Consider the following 22,669-nt stretch of genomic DNA (forward strand, 5'->3'; position numbering starts at 1 on the left):
CCGGGTTTCGGCACCACTGTAACACTCCCTACGTGTGGGTGGAGCACTGAGGACGGCAGGACAGAGATCAGGTTTGGGAAAAGGCTTTATTGCCACACTTTTCAGTGAACAATCGTTACGGTGACTAGACAGACACACACACACAGCCAGCGTCTAGTCCGGAGATCCCCCTCTGCTCTCACTCTCCCTCCTTAAATAGGGCGCGGTCACTGGGAAGACACACACAAACACAGGTTAATTGTTCTCAGGTGTCGTGATTCTGCCACTTACCTTCCCTGACTCCGCCCTCCTGTCACCGACCGGCGCTTGACCACGCCCCCGCTGCCACATATGTATTATCTATTAATAGTGTGTGTGTGTGTGTGTGTGTGTGTGTGTGTGTGTGTGTGTGTGTGTGAAAATGTGTAGAGAGAGACATTAAATGTCCTCATTACATTCATCATCAGATGAGTCTGAATGGTCCATGAAAAATGGTCTTCGTGACCTGAGGCTTCCAGCAGGCCATAAGTTGATAGCTGGGGCGAGATCAACTTCTTTCCAATCGCATGAACATTTCTAAACAGCAGCTCCATCCTCTCCAGCTCAGCCGACTTCATGACAGCCAGGGATTTGAAAGCAATGCTGTCCTTCGTGAACTAGCCGTCTTCGCCTGTTTTGATGTTATAGTACCGATGTGTGCATTTGACTTTTCGTGGTCCTTTATAGTCTTGAGTTTAAAATTACTGGTGCCTGTCTTTGCCATACTTTCTACAGTCTTCGCAGTACATGGTATTTTCAGTTTTGCTATGAACTAGCCAATCTCGCCCGAACTTCCATTTGTCATTGAACTGTCTTATCTTCCTATTAGCATCTTGTTCATCTCCATGGCCGTAGCCAGCTATGAGGCCACTGCGGTCCGGACCTCAGTCATTTTTAAGAGCTGAAAATACATTTGTACGCTAAAATATTCAACTGGATAAAAAAAATAAAGAATAATATTAAAACATCTCCGTAAAAAGTGCATTGTTAATTATGTTAAACGTTGATTCTGTCTTCTGTGTCTGTTTTGTGTGTGCGGTTCTGAAACCAAGAACACAAAAGCGAATGAGCGCGTGACTTGGGGGAGGAACGCAGTGCAGCAGATACGTTTTTTTCATGGTCACCATCAGCGCACTTTCATCAAGCTGTTAAATTGACATTTTCGAAGCAGCGCAGTTGTAGCCTGCCTTGTTTGTGATTTTAAAAATAAATTATTCGATAAGCCAAAGCAATAGAGTGGAAAGTTTCAACTTATGTTTGCCTTGGATAACTTTGCCTAAAACATGGTGGTGTATACTGATTTTTTTTCCCAGAATTTTTTTTTTTTGTGTATGTGTATCTTTTGTCCTCATTGCTTGGGCCAGATCAAACCATTAAACAAGCTTAAATTATTCTTACTCTTGGCACATAGATGATTTTTTCTTCAAAACTGATGATATTCAGTTCAAACACCATTAAAAGTAATTTCAGGAATAGATCTCTTGTGTGGCGTGTAATTCACCCCTCTCATTTAAATATGTCGAACATTTTTCGGCGCGCGCTTTGCGCCTCACGGACCTCAGTGATTTTAAAATGCTGCTCCGGCCCTGCGCATCTCTGCCCCTTTTTTCCTGAGCAGCAGGGTTTGAAACTCCAGCTATATGCCGCCACATAGTGCGCTTGTCAGTCGTCAGCAACTTTGTTGCTTCGTTCTTTAACCGCAGGTTACCGTATCATTGATTTTATCTGAGCCGTTAACGAACATTCTAAACAATTCTAACATGTTGTCAGAATGTTTATGCAGGTGCTCATGGGAGTTGTAGGTGCGTAATATTACATTGCAATGCGTTTATTATATCAGATGCCTTCAGAGAAAACTACAGTTAAAATATATTGTCATACCACAGAATAAACCACCCGCCAAAGTGGCTAGTGAGACTAAAGTTATTACCCGCCAAAGCCGAATTTTACCCGCATTTGGCGGGTGGGTGGGTGCTAATGTAAAGCCCTGGTAGATTCTATCAAAAGTTTGATCCAACTTGACCATGGTTGCAAAATATTGGCCAAAAATACGCAAACACTACGAAATATGAAAGTAAGATGAAAAAGAAACATTCTATTGCCTTATACTGCAAGACTAAAACAAAATAAACCTGTCAAAACTCACCTTTTCAGTGATAACGTCCGAACAGATCACCCGCGTAACAGAGAGACCGCAAATGGAAGCACGATCAACTTCTAACTGTTGGAGTGGAAAATTCCATTCTACACATGCAAATTGTTAATGTGTGTCCTTCCCCGCACACAAATAACACGCTACGGTAAAAAATAGACCACGACTCATTTTATAGCTCAGAATGTTGTACAAGACCAGCTATGCCATAAGAAACATATTCTATACCTAACTTTCAGCTTTTGTTTTAAAAAACAAAACCGCAGATTTATAACTAAATGTTTATATGGCGTAGTGATTTTAAGTTACTACTTTTGGTGAGGTCGTGACCTTGACCCTGAGGCTTTCCGTTTAGATCAAAACACGCGATCGTATTGGTTTTGGGTTTGCGGAAAATGGAGTTACAACGGTGATCAAATATCTTGCATGATGTTTTATTACGGTTATGATTATTCTGTGAGCGCACCAATCCTTAGGTGTATAAAAAGTTACAACTTAAAATACAATTAGTGATAACTGTAGACTTTTCAGTGGACGACAACCTTTTTAAGGGAACGCGATGTAGTCAACCATTTATCATGTCCCAGATCAAGCTGCCATTTCCCCCCTTTTTTATTTTTCCTCCTCCCCCTCTTCCCCATATCTTATTCTTTTATATTTGTATATGTAAATAATTTATTTTAATTTATCTAGAAGTTTTCTCTATTTCTTTTCTCTGTTTATCTGTAATGATGCTGCTGGAATCTTAATTTCCCTGAGGGAACCCTCCCAAAGGGATCAATAAAGTTTTATCTAATCTAATCTAATTTAATCTAATCTAATCTAATCTAATCTAATCATCTATCTACATCAAAGATTTAGTTTTATCTGTATTATTTCTTTCATCATTTTATTTCAAATTAAAACCAACGTCATTCAAAACCGTATAGTTTATTGACTGTGAGTATATTTAGTGGGGGACCCCCACAGTACCCAGCTTCTGAGACAGGACCCCCCCCCCCCCCCCCCCCAAAAAAAAAAATAAAATAATAATAATAATAATAATTAAAAAAAATTGTGTGTATATATACACACACATACACATACACACACACACACATATATATATATATATATATATATATATATATATATATATATATATATTTCTCTTCTACTTCTTCCCTTAACGACATGAAGTGAGCAGCAGCAACAGCACTCATTAAAAACCGTATACATGCTTTAAAATATTTTATGGAGCACCTGAAGTCCTGAAAGGTGATTTTCTTTTCTTTTTTGTATCTTGTGAGGACTTATAATAGATAAAATAGATAAAATATAATAACTTGTGCGTACAAGATTAAAAAATATACATTATTTGGAACTTTATGGGATTATTTACAGCATAAATCACTTGGTGGGCACAATATAATATTTTTATTATTAAAAAGGTGATGTTTTTTTTCTCTTGTGCGCACAAAATATAATATTTGTGCACACAAGAGAAAAAAAAAATCACCTTTCAGGAGGTTTGTAGGCAGCTGTTTCTACTCACCGCATAACCGCCCCACACACATAAAGTGTTTCCTGAAACCACGGCCGTGTGTCCGCTTCTTTCTCGAGCCACAAGTTCGGCACTTGATGCCGCCATTGGTTTCAGAGATTCTTTTAAATAAATTAATATCTAACAAGGCTCTTCCTCTTCTGCTATGAAGCCAATGTTTACACCAAAGAGACGACACTGTGGTGCTTTACCGAGATCCGCCGCTAGGTGGGGCTGCTGTAACGCTGATACCATTTTGGGCTGAAAACCTCAATGGGAAGAGAACAGAACTCACAAAAGCAACAGAACATTTCAACCAAATAAATCTCATCTCATCTCATCTCATCTCCTCTAGCCGCTTTATCCTGTTCTGCAGGGTCGCAGGCAAGCTGGAGCCTATCCCAGCTGACTACGGGTGAAAGGCGGGGTACACCCTGGACAAGTCGCCAGGTCATCACAGGGCTGACACATAGACACAGACAACCATTCACACTCACATTCACACCTACGCTCAATTTAGAGTCACCAGTTAACCTAACCTGCATGTCTTTGGACTGTGGGGGAAACCGGAGCACCCGGAGGAAACCCACGCGGACACGGGGAGAACATGCAAACTCCACACAGAAAGGCCCTCGCCGGCCCCGGGGCTCAAACCCGGACCTTCTTGCTGTGAAGCGACAGCGCTAACCACTACACCACCGTGCCGCTACCAAACAAATCAGTAATAAAAATTATAAAATAAAATACGATAATCAGTAAATTGTATTACAGTGACAAAAGTGAAGTCTGACAAATTTGCCCCTGTTTTGATATGACTCCCTTTCAGATATCAGTCAGAACAAGTGTTGCCAGGCAAAACAAACCTCACCCAGTAGCACTTATGACGAATATGAAGGAAGATATCGCGAAAAAAAAAGTATCCTATATGTCCATGTGGCTACTGCTTATAAATAAATAAAATTGTTTTCTGATCCCATGTCCATACAGTAAATATAGCATATATATTTACTCTATGAAGCAGTAGCCACAAAAATGAAGCGTAATCCAAAAATGAACAATTTAAAAATCACAGAAGTAAAATATACCAAGTGTCTGTACTTTATATTATTCTACTCTTACCTCTTACAGTTTTCGAAACTGAAACCTCCGAACCGAGGCAGACATACACATGCTGTCGCCATGACCGAAACTCTTTATTTCCTGGAAAAGGCCCAACGCTAGAGCTCAGTGGAACACACTTTCCCTCTGTAATAAGCATAAACATGTCTGAAAGTGATTTCTTTAGTCCAGTCCATTTATCTCGAATAGTGAACCGAATTGTATACACTCACCAGCCATTTTAATCAGAACACATGTATGAGCAGTGCATGATTGTTACACTTACATTTCTACAGCATGAAGATGTAGTGGCTAGCGCCTCTATATGAGGCAGTAGCCACAACAAAAATGATTTTGACCTTTTTGGTAACAACATCCTGAAGAAGCTCACAAACACCAAGTGGGGTACAGATGCCAAAACCATCCATACTACAGCTCTTGCCCTCTGTTTCTCTACAGCTGAATATGCATCCCCCGTATGGAGCAGATCAGCCCATACCGCAAAGCTGGACTCAGCCTTAAATGACACATGCAGAATCATATCCGGATGCCTAAGACCAACAAGAGTTGACGACCTCTACCTGTTGTGTGGTATTGCACCCCCACACATCAGAAGACCAGTCTCAGACCAGATGGAGAAACTCAAACAAGAGAATGATCCTCTCAACCCACTCTTTCAGCATGAACCAGCACATAAGAGACTCAAATCAAGACACAGTTTTCTACATTCCAATACAGCACTTAATGGCAGCGCTCACAATCAAAGGTTGACTATGTGGACAGGCCACCTCCAGACAGCACCTCACAAACTGAACCTCAGCCCCAGCGAATGCCTCCCCCCAGGATCCAATGAGGCATGGCCGATATGGTCATGCCTAAACCGTCTTAGAACTGAAACCGGATGATGTAGAGTCCTGATGAAGAAATGGGGATATAACAGAGATGAACAAACAACATGTGACTGTGGAGCGGAACAGACGATGAAACACCTACTTGTCTGCCCGCAACGACCAAAGTGATGCACACAAGAGGACCTTGAGAAGCCCCCCCCCCAGCAGGAGCCTGTGCACAACACTGGGCCGGAGTAATATCGCCAGCGTGGTGACCCGAGATGAATGAGTCAATGAACTTTTTGGTGACCTTGACCGGATGACCCTCAAAATGTTGGTGGTTCTGTTTGAGACCAATGCTGATCTATCCTGAAAGTTTCATGAAGATTGGTCCAGATGTTTTCCTGTGATATGGTTAACAAACAAACAAATCTGACTGAAAACAATACCTTGCCCCGCTTACTCCATCCCAGGCGAAATAACTAGGAGTCAAACTTAGTCAGAATTTAATGAATTCCAACTTTATTAGCCATTAAGTTATCCAACATACCTACTCATGGTGCTGATAGGGTGGGTGTGTGCTTTATATATGAGTCTCTACTGTATGTACTTTGTATTGTGTTTGTTTTGTTTGTGTAGTTCGCTTAATGTTGTTTTGTCACTGAATGGAAGTTTTAATGATGACCTGCCAGGGGGACTGCAGATGTAAACTAGCCTGAGGCTAATTCTGGTACAATGCACAAATGGTAAGATTAATGTATAATATTATACATTCTGGGCGGCACGGTGGTGTAGTGGTTAGCGCTGTCGCCTCGCAGCAAGAAGGTCCTGGGTTCGAGCCCCGTGGCCGGCGAGGGCCTTTCTGTGCGGAGTTTGCATGTTCTCCCCGTGTCCGCGTGGGTTTCCTCCAGGTGCTCCGGTTTCCCCCACAGTCCAAAAACATGCAGGTTAGGTTAACTGGTGACTCTAAATTGACCGTAGGTGTGAATGTGAGTGTGAATGGTTGTCTGTGTCTATGTGTCAGCCCTGTGATGACCTGGCGACTTGTCCAGGGTGTACCCCGCCTTTCGCCCGTAGTCAGCTGGGATAGGCTCCAGCTTGCCTGCAACCCTGTAGAAGGATAAAGCGGCTAGAGATAATGAGATGAGATAATAACTACCATATATGACAATAGAATAGAAATAATTTTGTTTGACTTTTGCACGGCCCTTTATTGGCAGGATTTAAGTTGGTTGATTGTCACCTTCAGTCCAAAATGGCGGAGGAGAAGAGACAGAAATGATAAAATATATTTTAGTCCAGTGTTCATTATTTTTCCATTTAGCAACCGAAAACACCATAAAACGAGCATTTTCTAATGAGAAATATTTGCCAAGCAAGTAAACTCGGCTATGGGCATTTTATTTTGAAGTACATTAAGGCGGGTTTTTTTTTAACAGGAAGTTGACGAGCAAGTTGCGGAAGTGGAAATTTAGCGCCAACAGATGAAAGATGGATGTTCGGAGATTAAAAACAAAAGTAACAGCCGGCTTCAGGATGCGAGGCTTAATGTTGCGACCGTATGTTTACATTTTAATTAATAATAAATGTGTAAGGCAGTGAACTGAAGACAATTTATTGCGTTCAGCATGAAGCTAAATAACGACAAAACAGTGTGTAATGCTAATAAACTAGCAGGCTGACTGCATCATGGATGGAAAGTTGGTTAGATTGTTGTATCCATCCAGTTTATCCGCTGTGCAGCGTTTTGGAGATTATGTCAGGGATAATGCATGGCGAGCTGGTCATTTATGTCAGGGATAATGCATGGCGAGCTGGTCATTTATGTCAGGGATAATGCATGGCGAGCTGGTCATTTATGTCAGGGATAATGCATGGCGAGCTGGTCATTTATGTCAGGCATAATGCGTGGCGAGCTGGTCATTTATGTCAGGGATAATGCATGGCGAGCTGGTCATTTATGTCATGGATAATGCATGGCGAGCTGGTCATTTATGTCAGGGATAATGCGTGGCGAGCTGGTCATTTATGTCAGGGATAATGCGTGGCGAGCTGGTCATTTATGTCAGGGATAATGCGTGGCGAGTTGGTCATTTATGTCAGGGATAATGCATGGCGAGCTGGTCATTTATGTCAGGGATAATGCGTGGCGAGCTGGTCATTTATGTCAGGGATAATGCATGGCGAGCTGGTCGTTTATGTCAGGGATAATGCATGGCGAGCTGGTCATTTATGTCAGGGATAATGCGTGGCGAGTTGGTCATTTATGTCAGGGATAATGCGTGGCAAGCTGGTCATTTATGTCAGGGATAATGCGTGGCGAGTTGGTCATTTATGTCATGGATAATGTATGGCGAGCTGGTCATTTATGTCAGGGATAATGCGTGGCGAGCTGGTCGTTTATGTCAGGGATAATGCGTGGCGAGCTGGTCGTTTATGCCAGGGATAATGCGTGGCGAGCTGGTCGTTTATGTCAGGGATAATGCGTGGCGAGCTGGTCGTTTATGTCAGGGATAATGCGTGGCGAGTTGGTCGTTTATGTCATGGATAATGCATGGCGAGCTGGTCATTTATGTCAGGGATAATGCATGGCGAGCTGGTCATTTATGTCAGGGATAATGCATGGCGAGCTGGTCGTTTATGTCAGGGATAATGCATGGCGAGCTGGTCGTTTATGTCAGGGATAATGTATGGCGAGTTGGTCGTTTATGTCAGGGATAATGCATGGCGAGTTGGTCATTTATGTCATGGATAATGCATGGCGAGCTGGTCCTTTATGTCAGGGATAATGCATGGCGAGCTGGTCATTTATGTCATGGATAATGCATGGCGAGCTGGTCATTTATGTCAGGGATAATGTATGGCGAGTTGGTTATTTATGTCAGGGATAATGCATGGCGAGTTGGTCATTTATGTCATGGATAATGTATGGCGAGCTGGTCATTTATGTCATGGATAATGTATGGCGAGTTGGTCATTTATGTCATGGATAATGTATGGCGAGTTGGTCATTTATGTCAGGGATAATGCATGGCGAGTTGGTTATTTATGTCATGGATAATGTATGGCGAGCTGGTCGTTTATTTCAGGGATAATGTATGGCGAGCTGGTCATTTATGTCAGGGATAATGTATGGCGAGCTGGTCATTTATGTCCGGGATAATGCGTGGCGAGCTGGTCATTTATGTCAGGGATAATGCGTGGCGAGCTGGTCGTTTATGTCCGGGATAATGCATGGCGAGCTGGTCATTTATGTCAGGGGTAATGTATGGCGAGCTGGTCGTTTATGTCAGGGATAATGTATGGCGAGCTGGTCATTTATGTCAGGGGTAATGTATGGCGAGCTGGTCGTTTATGTCCGGGATAATGCATGGCGAGCTGGTCATTTATGTCAGGGATAATGCGTGGCGAGCTGGTCATTTATGTCCGGGATAATGTATGGCGAGCTGGTCATTTATGTCAGGGATAATGCGTGGCGAGCTGGTCATTTATGTCCGGGATAATGTATGGTGAGCTGGTCATTTATGTCAGGGATAATGCATGGCGAGCTGGTCATTTATGTCAGGGATAATGCATGGCGAGCTGGTCGTTTATGTCAGGGATAATGCATGGTGAGCTGGTCATTCATGTCAGGGATAATGCATGGCGAGTTGGTCATTTATGTCATGGATAATGCATGGCGAGCTGGTCGTTTATGTCAGGGATAATGCATGGCGAGCTGGTCGTTTATGTCAGGGGTAATGTATGGCGAGCTGGTCATTTATGTCAGGGATAATGTATGGCGAGCTGGTCATTCATGTCAGGGATAATGCATGGCGAGTTGGTCATTTATGTCATGGATAATGTGTGGCGAGTTGGTCATTTATGTCATGGATAATGCGTGGCGAGCTGGTCATTTATGTCCGGGATAATGTATGGCGAGTTGGTCATTTATGTCATGGATAATGTATGGCGAGCTGGTCATTTATGTCCGGGATAATGTATGGCGAGCTGGTCATTTATGTCAGGGATAATGCATGGCGAGCTGGTCGTTTATGTCAGGGATAATGCATGGCGAGTTGGTCGTTTATGTCAGGGATAATGCGTGGCGAGTTGGTCGTTTATGTCAGGGATAATGTATGGCGAGCTGGTCATTTATGTCCGGGATAATGTATGGCGAGCTGGTCATTTATGTCAGGGATAATGAATGGCGAGCTGGTCGTTTATGTCAGGGATAATGCATGGCGAGTTGGTCGTTTATGTCAGGGATAATGCGTGGCGAGTTGGTCGTTTATGTCAGGGATAATGTATGGCGAGCTGGTCATTTATGTCATGGATAATGCATGGCGAGTTGGTCATTTATGTCAGGGATAATGAATGGCGAGCTGGTCGTTTATGTCAGGGATAATGCATGGCGAGTTGGTCGTTTATGTCAGGGATAATGCATGGCGAGTTGGTTATTTATGTCATGGATAATGTATGGCGAGCTGGTCATTTATGTCATGGATAATGCATGGCGAGTTGGTCATTTATGTCAGGGATAATGTATGGCGAGTTGGTCATTTATGTCATGGATAATGCATGGCGAGCTGGTCATTTATGTCAGGGATAATACATGGCGAGCTGGTCATTTATGTCAGGGATAATACATGGCGAGTTGGTCATTTATGTCAGGGATAATGTATGGCGAGCTGGTCATTTATGTCAGGGATAATGAATGGCGAGCTGGCCTTTAATGTCAGGGATAATGCATGGCGAGTTGGTCATTTATGTCATGGATAATGTATGGCGAGCTGGTCATTTATGTCCGGGATAATGTATGGCGAGCTGGTCATTTATTTCAGGGATAATGTATGGCGAGCTGGTCATTTATGTCAGGGATAATGCATGGCGAGTTGGTCATTTATGTCAGGGATAATGTATGGCGAGCTGGTCATTTATGTCAGGGATAATGAATGGCGAGCTGGTCGTTTATGTCAGGGATAATGCATGGCGAGTTGGTCGTTTATGTCAGGGATAATGCGTGGCGAGTTGGTCGTTTATGTCAGGGATAATGCGTGGCGAGCTGGTCGTTTATGTCAGGGATAATGCGTGGCGAGCTGGTCGTTTATGTCAGGGATAATGCGTGGCGAGTTGGTCGTTTATGTCATGGATAATGCGTGGCGAGTTGGTCGTTTATGTCAGGGATAATGCGTGGCGAGTTGGTCGTTTATGTCAGGGATAATGCGTGGCGAGCTGGTCATTTATGTCCGGGATAATGTATGGCGAGTTGGTCGTTTATGTCAGGGATAATGCGTGGCGAGTTGGTCGTTTATGTCAGGGATAATGTATGGCGAGCTGGTCATTTATGTCATGGATAATGCATGGCGAGTTGGTCATTTATGTCAGGGATAATGAATGGCGAGCTGGTCGTTTATGTCAGGGATAATGCATGGCGAGTTGGTCGTTTATGTCAGGGATAATGCATGGCGAGTTGGTTATTTATGTCATGGATAATGTATGGCGAGCTGGTCATTTATGTCATGGATAATGCATGGCGAGTTGGTCATTTATGTCAGGGATAATGTATGGCGAGTTGGTCATTTATGTCATGGATAATGCATGGCGAGCTGGTCATTTATGTCAGGGATAATACATGGCGAGCTGGTCATTTATGTCAGGGATAATACATGGCGAGTTGGTCATTTATGTCAGGGATAATGTATGGCGAGCTGGTCATTTATGTCAGGGATAATGAATGGCGAGCTGGCCTTTAATGTCAGGGATAATGCATGGCGAGTTGGTCATTTATGTCATGGATAATGTATGGCGAGCTGGTCATTTATGTCCGGGATAATGTATGGCGAGCTGGTCATTTATTTCAGGGATAATGTATGGCGAGCTGGTCATCTATGTCAGGGATAATGCATGGCGAGTTGGTCATTTATGTCCGGGATAATGTATGGCGAGCTGGTCATTTATGTCAGGGATAATGCATGGCGAGCTGGTCATTTATGTCAGGGATAATGCATGGCGAGCTGGTCGTTTATGTCAGGGATAATGCATGGCGAGCTGGTCGTTTATGTCAGGGATAATGCATGGCGAGCTGGTCATTCATGTCAGGGATAATGCTTGGCGAGTTGGTCATTTATGTCATGGATAATGCATGGCGAGCTGGTCGTTTATGTCAGGGATAATGCATGGCGAGCTGGTCGTTTATGTCAGGGGTAATGTATGGCGAGCTGGTCATTTATGTCAGGGATAATGTATGGCGAGCTGGTCATTCATGTCAGGGATAATGCATGGCGAGTTGGTCATTTATGTCATGGATAATGTATGGCGAGTTGGTCATTTATGTCATGGATAATGCGTGGCGAGTTGGTCATTTATGTCAGGGATAATGCATGGCGAGTTGGTCGTTTATGTCAGGGATAATGCATGGCGAGCTGGTCGTTTATGTCAGGGATAATGCATGGCGAGCTGGTCGTTTATGTCAGGGATAATGCATGGCGAGCTGGTCGTTTATGTCAGGGATAATGCATGGCGAGCTGGTCGTTTATGTCAGGGGTAATGCATGGCGAGCTGGTCATTTATGTCATGGATAATGCATGGCGAGCTGGTCATTTATGTCAGGGATAATGTATGGCGAGCTGGTCATTTATGTCAGGGGTAATGTATGGCGAGCTGGTCATTTATGTCAGGGGTAATGTATGGCGAGCTGGTCATTTATGTCAGGGGTAATGTATGGCGAGCTGGTCATTTATGTCAGGGGTAATGTATGGCGAGCTGGTCATTTATGTCAGGGATAATGCGTGGCGAGTTGGTCATTTATGTCAGGGATAATGCATGGCGAGCTGGTCATTTATGTCAGGGATAATGCGTGGCGAGCTGGTCATTTATGTCAGGGATAATGCGTGGCGAGTTGGTCATTTATGTCAGGGATAATGCATGGCGAGCTGGTCGTTTATGTCAGGGATAATGCATGGCGAGCTGGTCATTTATGTCAGGGATAATGCGTGGCGAGTTGGTCATTTATGTCAGGGATAATGTATGGCGAGCTGGTCATTTATGTCAGGGATAATGCGTGGCGAGTTGGTCATTTATGTCATGGATAATGTATGGCGAGCTGGTCATTTATGTCAGGGATAATACGTGGCGAGCTGGTCGTTTATGTCAGGGATAATGCGTGGCGAGCTGGTCGTTTATGTCAGGGATAATGCGTGTCGAGCTGGTCGTTTATGTCAGGGATAATGCGTGGCGAGTTGGTCATTTATGTCATGGATAATGCATGGCGAGCTGGTCATTTATGTCAGGGATAATGCATGGCGAGCTGGTCATTTATGTCAGGGATAATGCATGGCAAGCTGGTCGTTTATGTCAGGGATAATGCATGGCGAGCTGGTCGTTTATGTCAGGGATAATGTATGGCGAGTTGGTCGTTTATGTCAGGGATAATGCATGGCGAGTTGGTCATTTATGTCAGGGATAATGTATGGCGAGCTGGTCATTTATGTCAGGGATAGTGTATGGCGAGTTGGTCATTTATGTCATGGATAATGCATGGCGAGCTGGTCATTTATGTCAGGGATAATGCATGGCGAGTTGGTCATTTATGTCATGGATAATGCATGGCGAGCTGGTCATTTATGTCATGGATAATGCATGGCGAGCTGGTCATTTATGTCAGGGATAATGTATGGCGAGTTGGTCATTTATGTCAGGGATAATGCATGGCGAGTTGGTCATTTATGTCATGGATAATGTATGGCGAGCTGGTCATTTATGTCATGGATAATGTATGGCGAGTTGGTCATTTATGTCATGGATAATGTATGGCGAGTTGGTCATTTATGTCAGGGATAATGCCTGGCGAGTTGGTCATTTATGTCATGGATAATGTATGGCGAGCTGGTCATTTATGTCATGGATAATGCATGGCGAGTTGGTCATTTATGTCAGGGATAATGTATGGCGAGTTGGTCATTTATGTCATGGATAATGCATGGCGAGCTGGTCATTTATGTCAGGGATAATACATGGCGAGCTGGTCATTTATGTCAGGGATAATACATGGCGAGTTGGTCATTTATGTCAGGGGTAATGCATGGCGAGCTGGTCATTTATGTCAGGGATAATGTATGGCGAGCTGGTCATTTATGTCAGGGGTAATGCATGGCGAGCTGGTCATTTATGTCAGGGATAATGAATGGCGAGCTGGCCTTTAATGTCAGGGATAATGCATGGCGAGTTGGTCATTTATGTCATGGATAATGTATGGCGAGCTGGTCATTTATGTCCGGGATAATGTATGGCGAGCTGGTCATTTATGTCAGGGGTAATGCATGGCGAGCTGGTCATTTATGTCAGGGATAATGAATGGCGAGCTGGCCTTTAATGTCAGGGATAATGCATGGCGAGTTGGTCATTTATGTCATGGATAATGTATGGCGAGCTGGTCATTTATGTCCGGGATAATGTATGGCGAGCTGGTCATTTATTTCAGGGATAATGTATGGCGAGCTGGTCATTTATGTCAGGGATAATGCATGGCGAGTTGGTCATTTATGTCAGGGATAATGTATGGCGAGCTGGTCATTTATGTCAGGGATAATGAATGGCGAGCTGGTCGTTTATGTCAGGGATAATGCATGGCGAGTTGGTCGTTTATGTCAGGGATAATGCGTGGCGAGTTGGTCGTTTATGTCAGGGATAATGCGTGGCGAGCTGGTCGTTTATGTCAGGGATAATGCGTGGCGAGCTGGTCGTTTATGTCAGGGATAATGCGTGGCGAGTTGGTCGTTTATGTCAGGGATAATGCGTGGCGAGTTGGTCGTTTATGTCAGGGATAATGCGTGGCGAGTTGGTCGTTTATGTCAGGGATAATGCGTGGCGAGTTGGTCGTTTATGTCAGGGATAATGCGTGGCGAGCTGGTCGTTTATGTCCGGGATAATGTATGGCGAGCTGGTCATTTATGTCAGGGGTAATGTATGGCGAGCTGGTCGTTTATGTCAGGGATAATGTATGGCGAGTTGGTCATTTATGTCAGGGGTAATGTATGGCGAGCTGGTCGTTTATGTCAGGAATAATGTATGGCGAGCTGGTCATTTATGTCAGGGGTAATGTATGGCGAGCTGGTCGTTTATGTCAGGGATAATGTATGGCGAGCTGGTCATTTATGTCAGGGGTAATGTATGGCGAGCTGGTCATTTATGTCAGGGATAATGTATGGCGAGCTGGTCATTTATGTCCGGGATAATGCATGGCGAGCTGGTCATTTATGTCAGGGATAATGCGTGGCGAGCTGGTCATTTATGTCCGGGATAATGTATGGCGAGCTGGTCATTTATGTCAGGGATAATGCGTGGCGAGCTGGTCATTTATGTCCGGGATAATGTATGGCGAGCTGGTCATTTATGTCAGGGATAATGCATGGCGAGCTGGTCATTTATGTCAGGGATAATGCATGGCGAGCTGGTCGTTTATGTCAGGGATAATGCATGGCGAGCTGGTCGTTTATGTCAGGGATAATGCATGGCGAGCTGGTCATTCATGTCAGGGATAATGCATGGCGAGTTGGTCATTTATGTCATGGATAATGCATGGTGAGCTGGTCGTTTATGTCAGGGATAATGCATGGCGAGCTGGTCGTTTATGTCAGGGGTAATGTATGGCGAGCTGGTCATTTATGTCAGGGATAATGTATGGCGAGCTGGTCATTCATGTCAGGGATAATGCATGGCGAGTTGGTCATTTATGTCATGGATAATGTATGGCGAGTTGGTCATTTATGTCATGGATAATGCGTGGCGAGTTGGTCATTTATGTCAGGGATAATGCATGGCGAGTTGGTCGTTTATGTCAGGGATAATGCATGGCGAGCTGGTCGTTTATGTCAGGGATAATGCATGGCGAGCTGGTCATTTATGTCATGGATAATGCATGGTGAGCTGGTCATTTATGTCAGGGATAATGTATGGCGAGCTGGTCATTTATGTCAGGGGTAATGTATGGCGAGCTGGTCATTTATGTCAGGGGTAATGTATGGCGAGCTGGTCATTTATGTCAGGGGTAATGTATGGCGAGCTGGTCATTTATGTCAGGGGTAATGTATGGCGAGCTGGTCATTTATGTCAGGGATAATGCGTGGCGAGCTGGTCATTTATGTCAGGGATAATGCGTGGCGAGTTGGTCATTTATGTCAGGGATAATGCATGGCGAGCTGGTCATTTATGTCAGGGATAATGTGTGGCGAGCTGGTCATTTATGTCAGGGATAATGCGTGGCGAGTTGGTCGTTTATGTCAGGGATAATGCATGGCGAGCTGGTCATTTATGTCAGGGATAATGAATGGCGAGCTGGCCTTTAATGTCAGGGATAATGCATGGCGAGTTGGTCATTTATGTCATGGATAATGCATGGCGAGCTGGTCGTTTATGTCAGGGATAATGCATGGCGAGCTGGCCTTTAATGTCAGGGATAATGCATGGCGAGTTGGTCATTTATGTCATGGATAATGCATGGCGAGCTGGTCGTTTATGTCAGGGATAATGCATGGCGAGCTGGTCGTTTATGTCAGGGGTAATGTATGGCGAGCTGGTCATTTATGTCAGGGATAATGTATGGCGAGCTGGTCATTCATGTCAGGGATAATGCATGGCGAGTTGGTCATTTATGTCATGGATAATGTATGGCGAGTTGGTCATTTATGTCATGGATAATGCGTGGCGAGTTGGTCATTTATGTCAGGGATAATGCATGGCGAGTTGGTCGTTTATGTCAGGGATAATGCATGGCGAGCTGGTCGTTTATGTCAGGGATAATGCATGGCGAGCTGGTCATTTATGTCATGGATAATGCATGGTGAGCTGGTCATTTATGTCAGGGATAATGTATGGCGAGCTGGTCATTTATGTCAGGGGTAATGTATGGCGAGCTGGTCATTTATGTCAGGGGTAATGTATGGCGAGCTGGTCATTTATGTCAGGGGTAATGTATGGCGAGCTGGTCATTTATGTCAGGGGTAATGTATGGCGAGCTGGTCATTTATGTCAGGGATAATGCGTGGCGAGCTGGTCATTTATGTCAGGGATAATGCGTGGCGAGTTGGTCATTTATGTCAGGGATAATGCATGGCGAGCTGGTCATTTATGTCAGGGATAATGTGTGGCGAGCTGGTCATTTATGTCAGGGATAATGCGTGGCGAGTTGGTCGTTTATGTCAGGGATAATGCATGGCGAGCTGGTCATTTATGTCAGGGATAATGAATGGCGAGCTGGCCTTTAATGTCAGGGATAATGCATGGCGAGTTGGTCATTTATGTCATGGATAATGCATGGCGAGCTGGTCGTTTATGTCAGGGATAATGCATGGCGAGCTGGCCTTTAATGTCAGGGATAATGCATGGCGAGTTGGTCATTTATGTCATGGATAATGCATGGCGAGCTGGTCGTTTATGTCAGGGATAATGCATGGCGAGCTGGTCGTTTATGTCAGGGGTAATGTATGGCGAGCTGGTCATTTATGTCAGGGATAATGTATGGCGAGCTGGTCATTCATGTCAGGGATAATGCATGGCGAGTTGGTCATTTATGTCATGGATAATGTATGGCGAGTTGGTCATTTATGTCATGGATAATGCGTGGCGAGTTGGTCATTTATGTCAGGGATAATGCATGGCGAGTTGGTCGTTTATGTCAGGGATAATGCATGGCGAGCTGGTCGTTTATGTCAGGGATAATGCATGGCGAGCTGGTCGTTTATGTCAGGGATAATGCATGGCGAGCTGGTCGTTTATGTCAGGGATAATGCATGGCGAGCTGGTCATTTATGTCATGGATAATGCATGGTGAGCTGGTCATTTATGTCAGGGATAATGTATGGCGAGCTGGTCATTTATGTCAGGGGTAATGTATGGCGAGCTGGTCATTTATGTCAGGGGTAATGTATGGCGAGCTGGTCATTTATGTCAGGGGTAATGTATGGCGAGCTGGTCATTTATGTCAGGGGTAATGTATGGCGAGCTGGTCATTTATGTCAGGGATAATGCGTGGCGAGCTGGTCATTTATGTCAGGGATAATGCGTGGCGAGCTGGTCATTTATGTCAGGGATAATGCGTGGCGAGTTGGTCATTTATGTCAGGGATAATGCATGGCGAGCTGGTCATTTATGTCAGGGATAATGCGTGGCGAGCTGGTCATTTATGTCAGGGATAATGCGTGGCGAGTTGGTCGTTTATGTCAGGGATAATGCATGGCGAGCTGGTCATTTATGTCAGGGATAATGAATGGCGAGCTGGCCTTTAATGTCAGGGATAATGCATGGCGAGTTGGTCATTTATGTCATGGATAATGTATGGTGAGCTGGTCATTTATGTCCGGGATAATGTATGGCGAGCTGGTCATTTATGTCAGGGGTAATGCATGGCGAGCTGGTCATTTATGTCAGGGATAATGAATGGCGAGCTGGCCTTTAATGTCAGGGATAATGCATGGCGAGTTGGTCATTTATGTCATGGATAATGTATGGCGAGCTGGTCATTTATGTCCGGGATAATGTATGGCGAGCTGGTCATTTATTTCAGGGATAATGTATGGCGAGCTGGTCATTTATGTCAGGGATAATGCATGGCGAGTTGGTCATTTATGTCAGGGATAATGAATGGCGAGCTGGTCGTTTATGTCAGGGATAATGCATGGCGAGTTGGTCGTTTATGTCAGGGATAATGCGTGGCGAGTTGGTCGTTTATGTCAGGGATAATGCGTGGCGAGCTGGTCGTTTATGTCAGGGATAATGCGTGGCGAGCTGGTCGTTTATGTCAGGGATAATGCGTGGCGAGTTGGTCGTTTATGTCAGGGATAATGCGTGGCGAGTTGGTCGTTTATGTCAGGGATAATGCGTGGCGAGTTGGTCGTTTATGTCAGGGATAATGCGTGGCGAGTTGGTCGTTTATGTCAGGGATAATGCGTGGCGAGTTGGTCGTTTATGTCAGGGATAATGCGTGGCGAGCTGGTCGTTTATGTCCGGGATAATGTGTGGCGAGCTGGTCATTTATGTCAGGAATAATGTATGGCGAGCTGGTCATTTATGTCAGGGGTAATGTATGGCGAGCTGGTCGTTTATGTCAGGGATAATGTATGGCGAGCTGGTCATTTATGTCCGGGATAATGCATGGCGAGCTGGTCATTTATGTCAGGGATAATGCGTGGCGAGCTGGTCATTTATGTCCGGGATAATGTATGGCGAGCTGGTCATTTATGTCAGGGATAATGCGTGGCGAGCTGGTCATTTATGTCCGGGATAATGTATGGCGAGCTGGTCATTTATGTCAGGGATAATGCATGGCGAGCTGGTCATTTATGTCAGGGATAATGCATGGCGAGCTGGTCGTTTATGTCAGGGATAATGCATGGCGAGCTGGTCGTTTATGTCAGGGATAATGTATGGCGAGCTGGTCATTCATGTCAGGGATAATGCATGGCGAGTTGGTCATTTATGTCATGGATAATGCATGGCGAGCTGGTCGTTTATGTCAGGGATAATGCATGGCGAGCTGGTCGTTTATGTCAGGGGTAATGTATGGCGAGCTGGTCATTTATGTCAGGGGTAATGTATGGCGAGCTGGTCATTTATGTCAGGGATAATGTATGGCGAGCTGGTCATTCATGTCAGGGATAATGCATGGCGAGTTGGTCATTTATGTCATGGATAATGCATGGCGAGTTGGTCATTTATGTCATGGATAATGCGTGGCGAGTTGGTCATTTATGTCAGGGATAATGCATGGCGAGTTGGTCGTTTATGTCAGGGATAATGCATGGCGAGCTGGTCGTTTATGTCAGGGATAATGCATGGCGAGCTGGTCGTTTATGTCAGGGATAATGCATGGCGAGCTGGTCGTTTATGTCAGGGATAATGCATGGCGAGCTGGTCATTTATGTCATGGATAATGCATGGTGAGCTGGTCATTTATGTCAGGGATAATGTATGGCGAGCTGGTCATTTATGTCAGGGGTAATGTATGGCGAGCTGGTCATTTATGTCAGGGGTAATGTATGGCGAGCTGGTCGTTTATGTCAGGGATAATGTATGGCGAGCTGGTCATTTATGTCAGGGATAATGCATGGCGAGCTGGTCGTTTATGTCAGGGATAATGCATGGCGAGCTGGTCATTTATGTCAGGGGTAATGTATGGCGAGCTGGTCGTTTATGTCAGGGGTAATGTATGGCGAGCTGGTCGTTTATGTCAGGGATAATGCATGGCGAGCTGGTCGTTTATGTCAGGGATAATGCATGGCGAGCTGGTCGTTTATGTCAGGGATAATGCATGGCGAGCTGGTCATTTATGTCATGGATAATGCATGGTGAGCTGGTCATTTATGTCAGGGATAATGTATGGCGAGCTGGTCATTTATGTCAGGGGTAATGTATGGCGAGCTGGTCATTTATGTCAGGGGTAATGTATGGCGAGCTGGTCGTTTATGTCAGGGATAATGTATGGCGAGCTGGTCATTTATGTCAGGGGTAATGTATGGCGAGCTGGTCATTTATGTCAGGGATAATGTATGGCGAGCTGGTCATTTATGTCCGGGATAATGCATGGCGAGCTGGTCATTTATGTCAGGGATAATGCGTGGCGAGCTGGTCATTTATGTCCGGGATAATGTATGGCGAGCTGGTCATTTATGTCAGGGGTAATGTATGGCGAGCTGGTCATTTATGTCAGGGATAATGTATGGCGAGCTGGTCATTTATGTCAGGGATAATGCATGGTGAGCTGGTCATTTATGTCCGGGATAATGCATGGCGAGCTGGTCATTTATGTCAGGGATAATGCATGGTGAGCTGGTTATTTATGTCAGGGATAATGCATGGCGAGCTGGTCGTTTATGTCAGGGATAATGCATGGCGAGCTGGTCATTTATGTCAGGGATAATGCATGGCGAGCTGGTCATTTATGTCAGGGATAATGCATGGCGAGCTGGTCGTTTATGTCAGGGATAATGCATGGCGAGCTGGTCATTTATGTCAGGGATAATGCATGGCGAGCTGGTCATTTATGTCAGGGATAATGAATGGCGAGCTGGTCGTTTATGTCAGGGATAATGCATGGCGAGTTGGTCGTTTATGTCAGGGATAATGCCTGGCGAGTTGGTCGTTTATGTCAGGGATAATGCGTGGCGAGCTGGTCGTTTATGTCAGGGATAATGCGTGGCGAGCTGGTCGTTTATGTCAGGGATAATGCGTGGCGAGTTGGTCGTTTATGTCAGGGATAATGCGTGGCGAGTTGGTCGTTTATGTCAGGGATAATGCGTGGCGAGTTGGTCGTTTATGTCAGGGATAATGCGTGGCGAGTTGGTCGTTTATGTCAGGGATAATGCGTGGCGAGTTGGTCGTTTATGTCAGGGATAATGCGTGGCGAGTTGGTCGTTTATGTCAGGGATAATGCGTGGCGAGCTGGTCGTTTATGTCCGGGATAATGTGTGGCGAGCTGGTCATTTATGTCAGGGGTAATGTATGGCGAGCTGGTCGTTTATGTCAGGAATAATGTATGGCGAGCTGGTCATTTATGTCAGGGGTAATGTATGGCGAGCTGGTCGTTTATGTCTGGGATAATGTATGGCGAGCTGGTCATTTATGTCCGGGATAATGCATGGCGAGCTGGTCATTTATGTCAGGGATAATGCGTGGCGAGCTGGTCATTTATGTCCGGGATAATGTATGGCGAGCTGGTCATTTATGTCAGGGATAATGCGTGGCGAGCTGGTCATTTATGTCCGGGATAATGTATGGCGAGCTGGTCATTTATGTCAGGGATAATGCATGGCGAGCTGGTCATTTATGTCAGGGATAATGCATGGCGAGCTGGTCGTTTATGTCAGGGATAATGCATGGCGAGCTGGTCGTTTATGTCAGGGATAATGCATGGCGAGCTGGTCATTCATGTCAGGGATAATGCATGGCGAGTTGGTCATTTATGTCATGGATAATGCATGGCGAGCTGGTCGTTTATGTCAGGGATAATGCATGGCGAGCTGGTCGTTTATGTCAGGGGTAATGTATGGCGAGCTGGTCATTTATGTCAGGGGTAATGTATGGCGAGCTGGTCATTTATGTCAGGGATAATGTATGGCGAGCTGGTCATTCATGTCAGGGATAATGCATGGCGAGTTGGTCATTTATGTCATGGATAATGTATGGCGAGTTGGTCATTTATGTCATGGATAATGCGTGGCGAGTTGGTCATTTATGTCAGGGATAATGCATGGCGAGTTGGTCGTTTATGTCAGGGATAATGCATGGCGAGCTGGTCGTTTATGTCAGGGATAATGCATGGCGAGCTGGTCGTTTATGTCAGGGATAATGCATGGCGAGCTGGTCGTTTATGTCAGGGATAATGCATGGCGAGCTGGTCATTTATGTCATGGATAATGCATGGTGAGCTGGTCATTTATGTCAGGGATAATGTATGGCGAGCTGGTCATTTATGTCAGGGGTAATGTATGGCGAGCTGGTCATTTATGTCAGGGGTAATGTATGGCGAGCTGGTCATTTATGTCAGGGGTAATGTATGGCGAGCTGGTCGTTTATGTCAGGGATAATGTATGGCGAGCTGGTCATTTATGTCAGGGGTAATGTATGGCGAGCTGGTCATTTATGTCAGGGATAATGTATGGCGAGCTGGTCATTTATGTCCGGGATAATGCATGGCGAGCTGGTCATTTATGTCAGGGATAATGCGTGGCGAGCTGGTCATTTATGTCCGGGATAATGTATGGCGAGCTGGTCATTTATGTCAGGGGTAATGTATGGCGAGCTGGTCATTTATGTCAGGGATAATGTATGGCGAGCTGGTCATTTATGTCAGGGATAATGCATGGTGAGCTGGTCATTTATGTCCGGGATAATGCATGGCGAGCTGGTCATTTATGTCAGGGATAATGCATGGTGAGCTGGTTATTTATGTCAGGGATAATGCATGGCGAGCTGGTCGTTTATGTCAGGGATAATGCATGGCGAGCTGGTCATTTATGTCAGGGATAATGCATGGCGAGCTGGTCATTTATGTCAGGGATAATGCATGGCGAGCTG

General features: G+C 45.0%; 2 protein-coding genes across 2 annotated transcripts in view; one reads left to right on the forward strand and one right to left on the reverse strand.

Annotated features, from left to right (window-relative positions):
• LOC132893835 (kelch domain-containing protein 1) overlaps positions 1-3,808 on the reverse strand; it is a 33,293-nt gene extending 29,485 nt beyond the window's left edge. The window contains exon 1 of the mRNA XM_060932988.1: positions 3,705-3,808. Coding sequence (XP_060788971.1) covers positions 3,705-3,800 — 96 coding nt within the window. The 5' untranslated portion in view covers positions 3,801-3,808. The remainder of the gene's footprint in view (positions 1-3,704) is intronic.
• A 3,281-nt stretch (positions 3,809-7,089) lies between these two features.
• Positions 7,090-22,669, forward strand: part of pole2 (polymerase (DNA directed), epsilon 2) — a 47,875-nt gene continuing 32,295 nt past the window's right edge. Inside the window, 1 exon segment of the mRNA XM_060933896.1 lies at positions 7,090-7,179. Within this exon segment, the coding sequence (XP_060789879.1) occupies positions 7,112-7,179 (68 nt within the window). The 5' untranslated portion in view covers positions 7,090-7,111.

Source organism: Neoarius graeffei, chromosome 11 (genome assembly GCF_027579695.1).
Source record: "Neoarius graeffei isolate fNeoGra1 chromosome 11, fNeoGra1.pri, whole genome shotgun sequence".
NCBI classification, from domain to species: domain Eukaryota; kingdom Metazoa; phylum Chordata; class Actinopteri; order Siluriformes; family Ariidae; genus Neoarius; species Neoarius graeffei.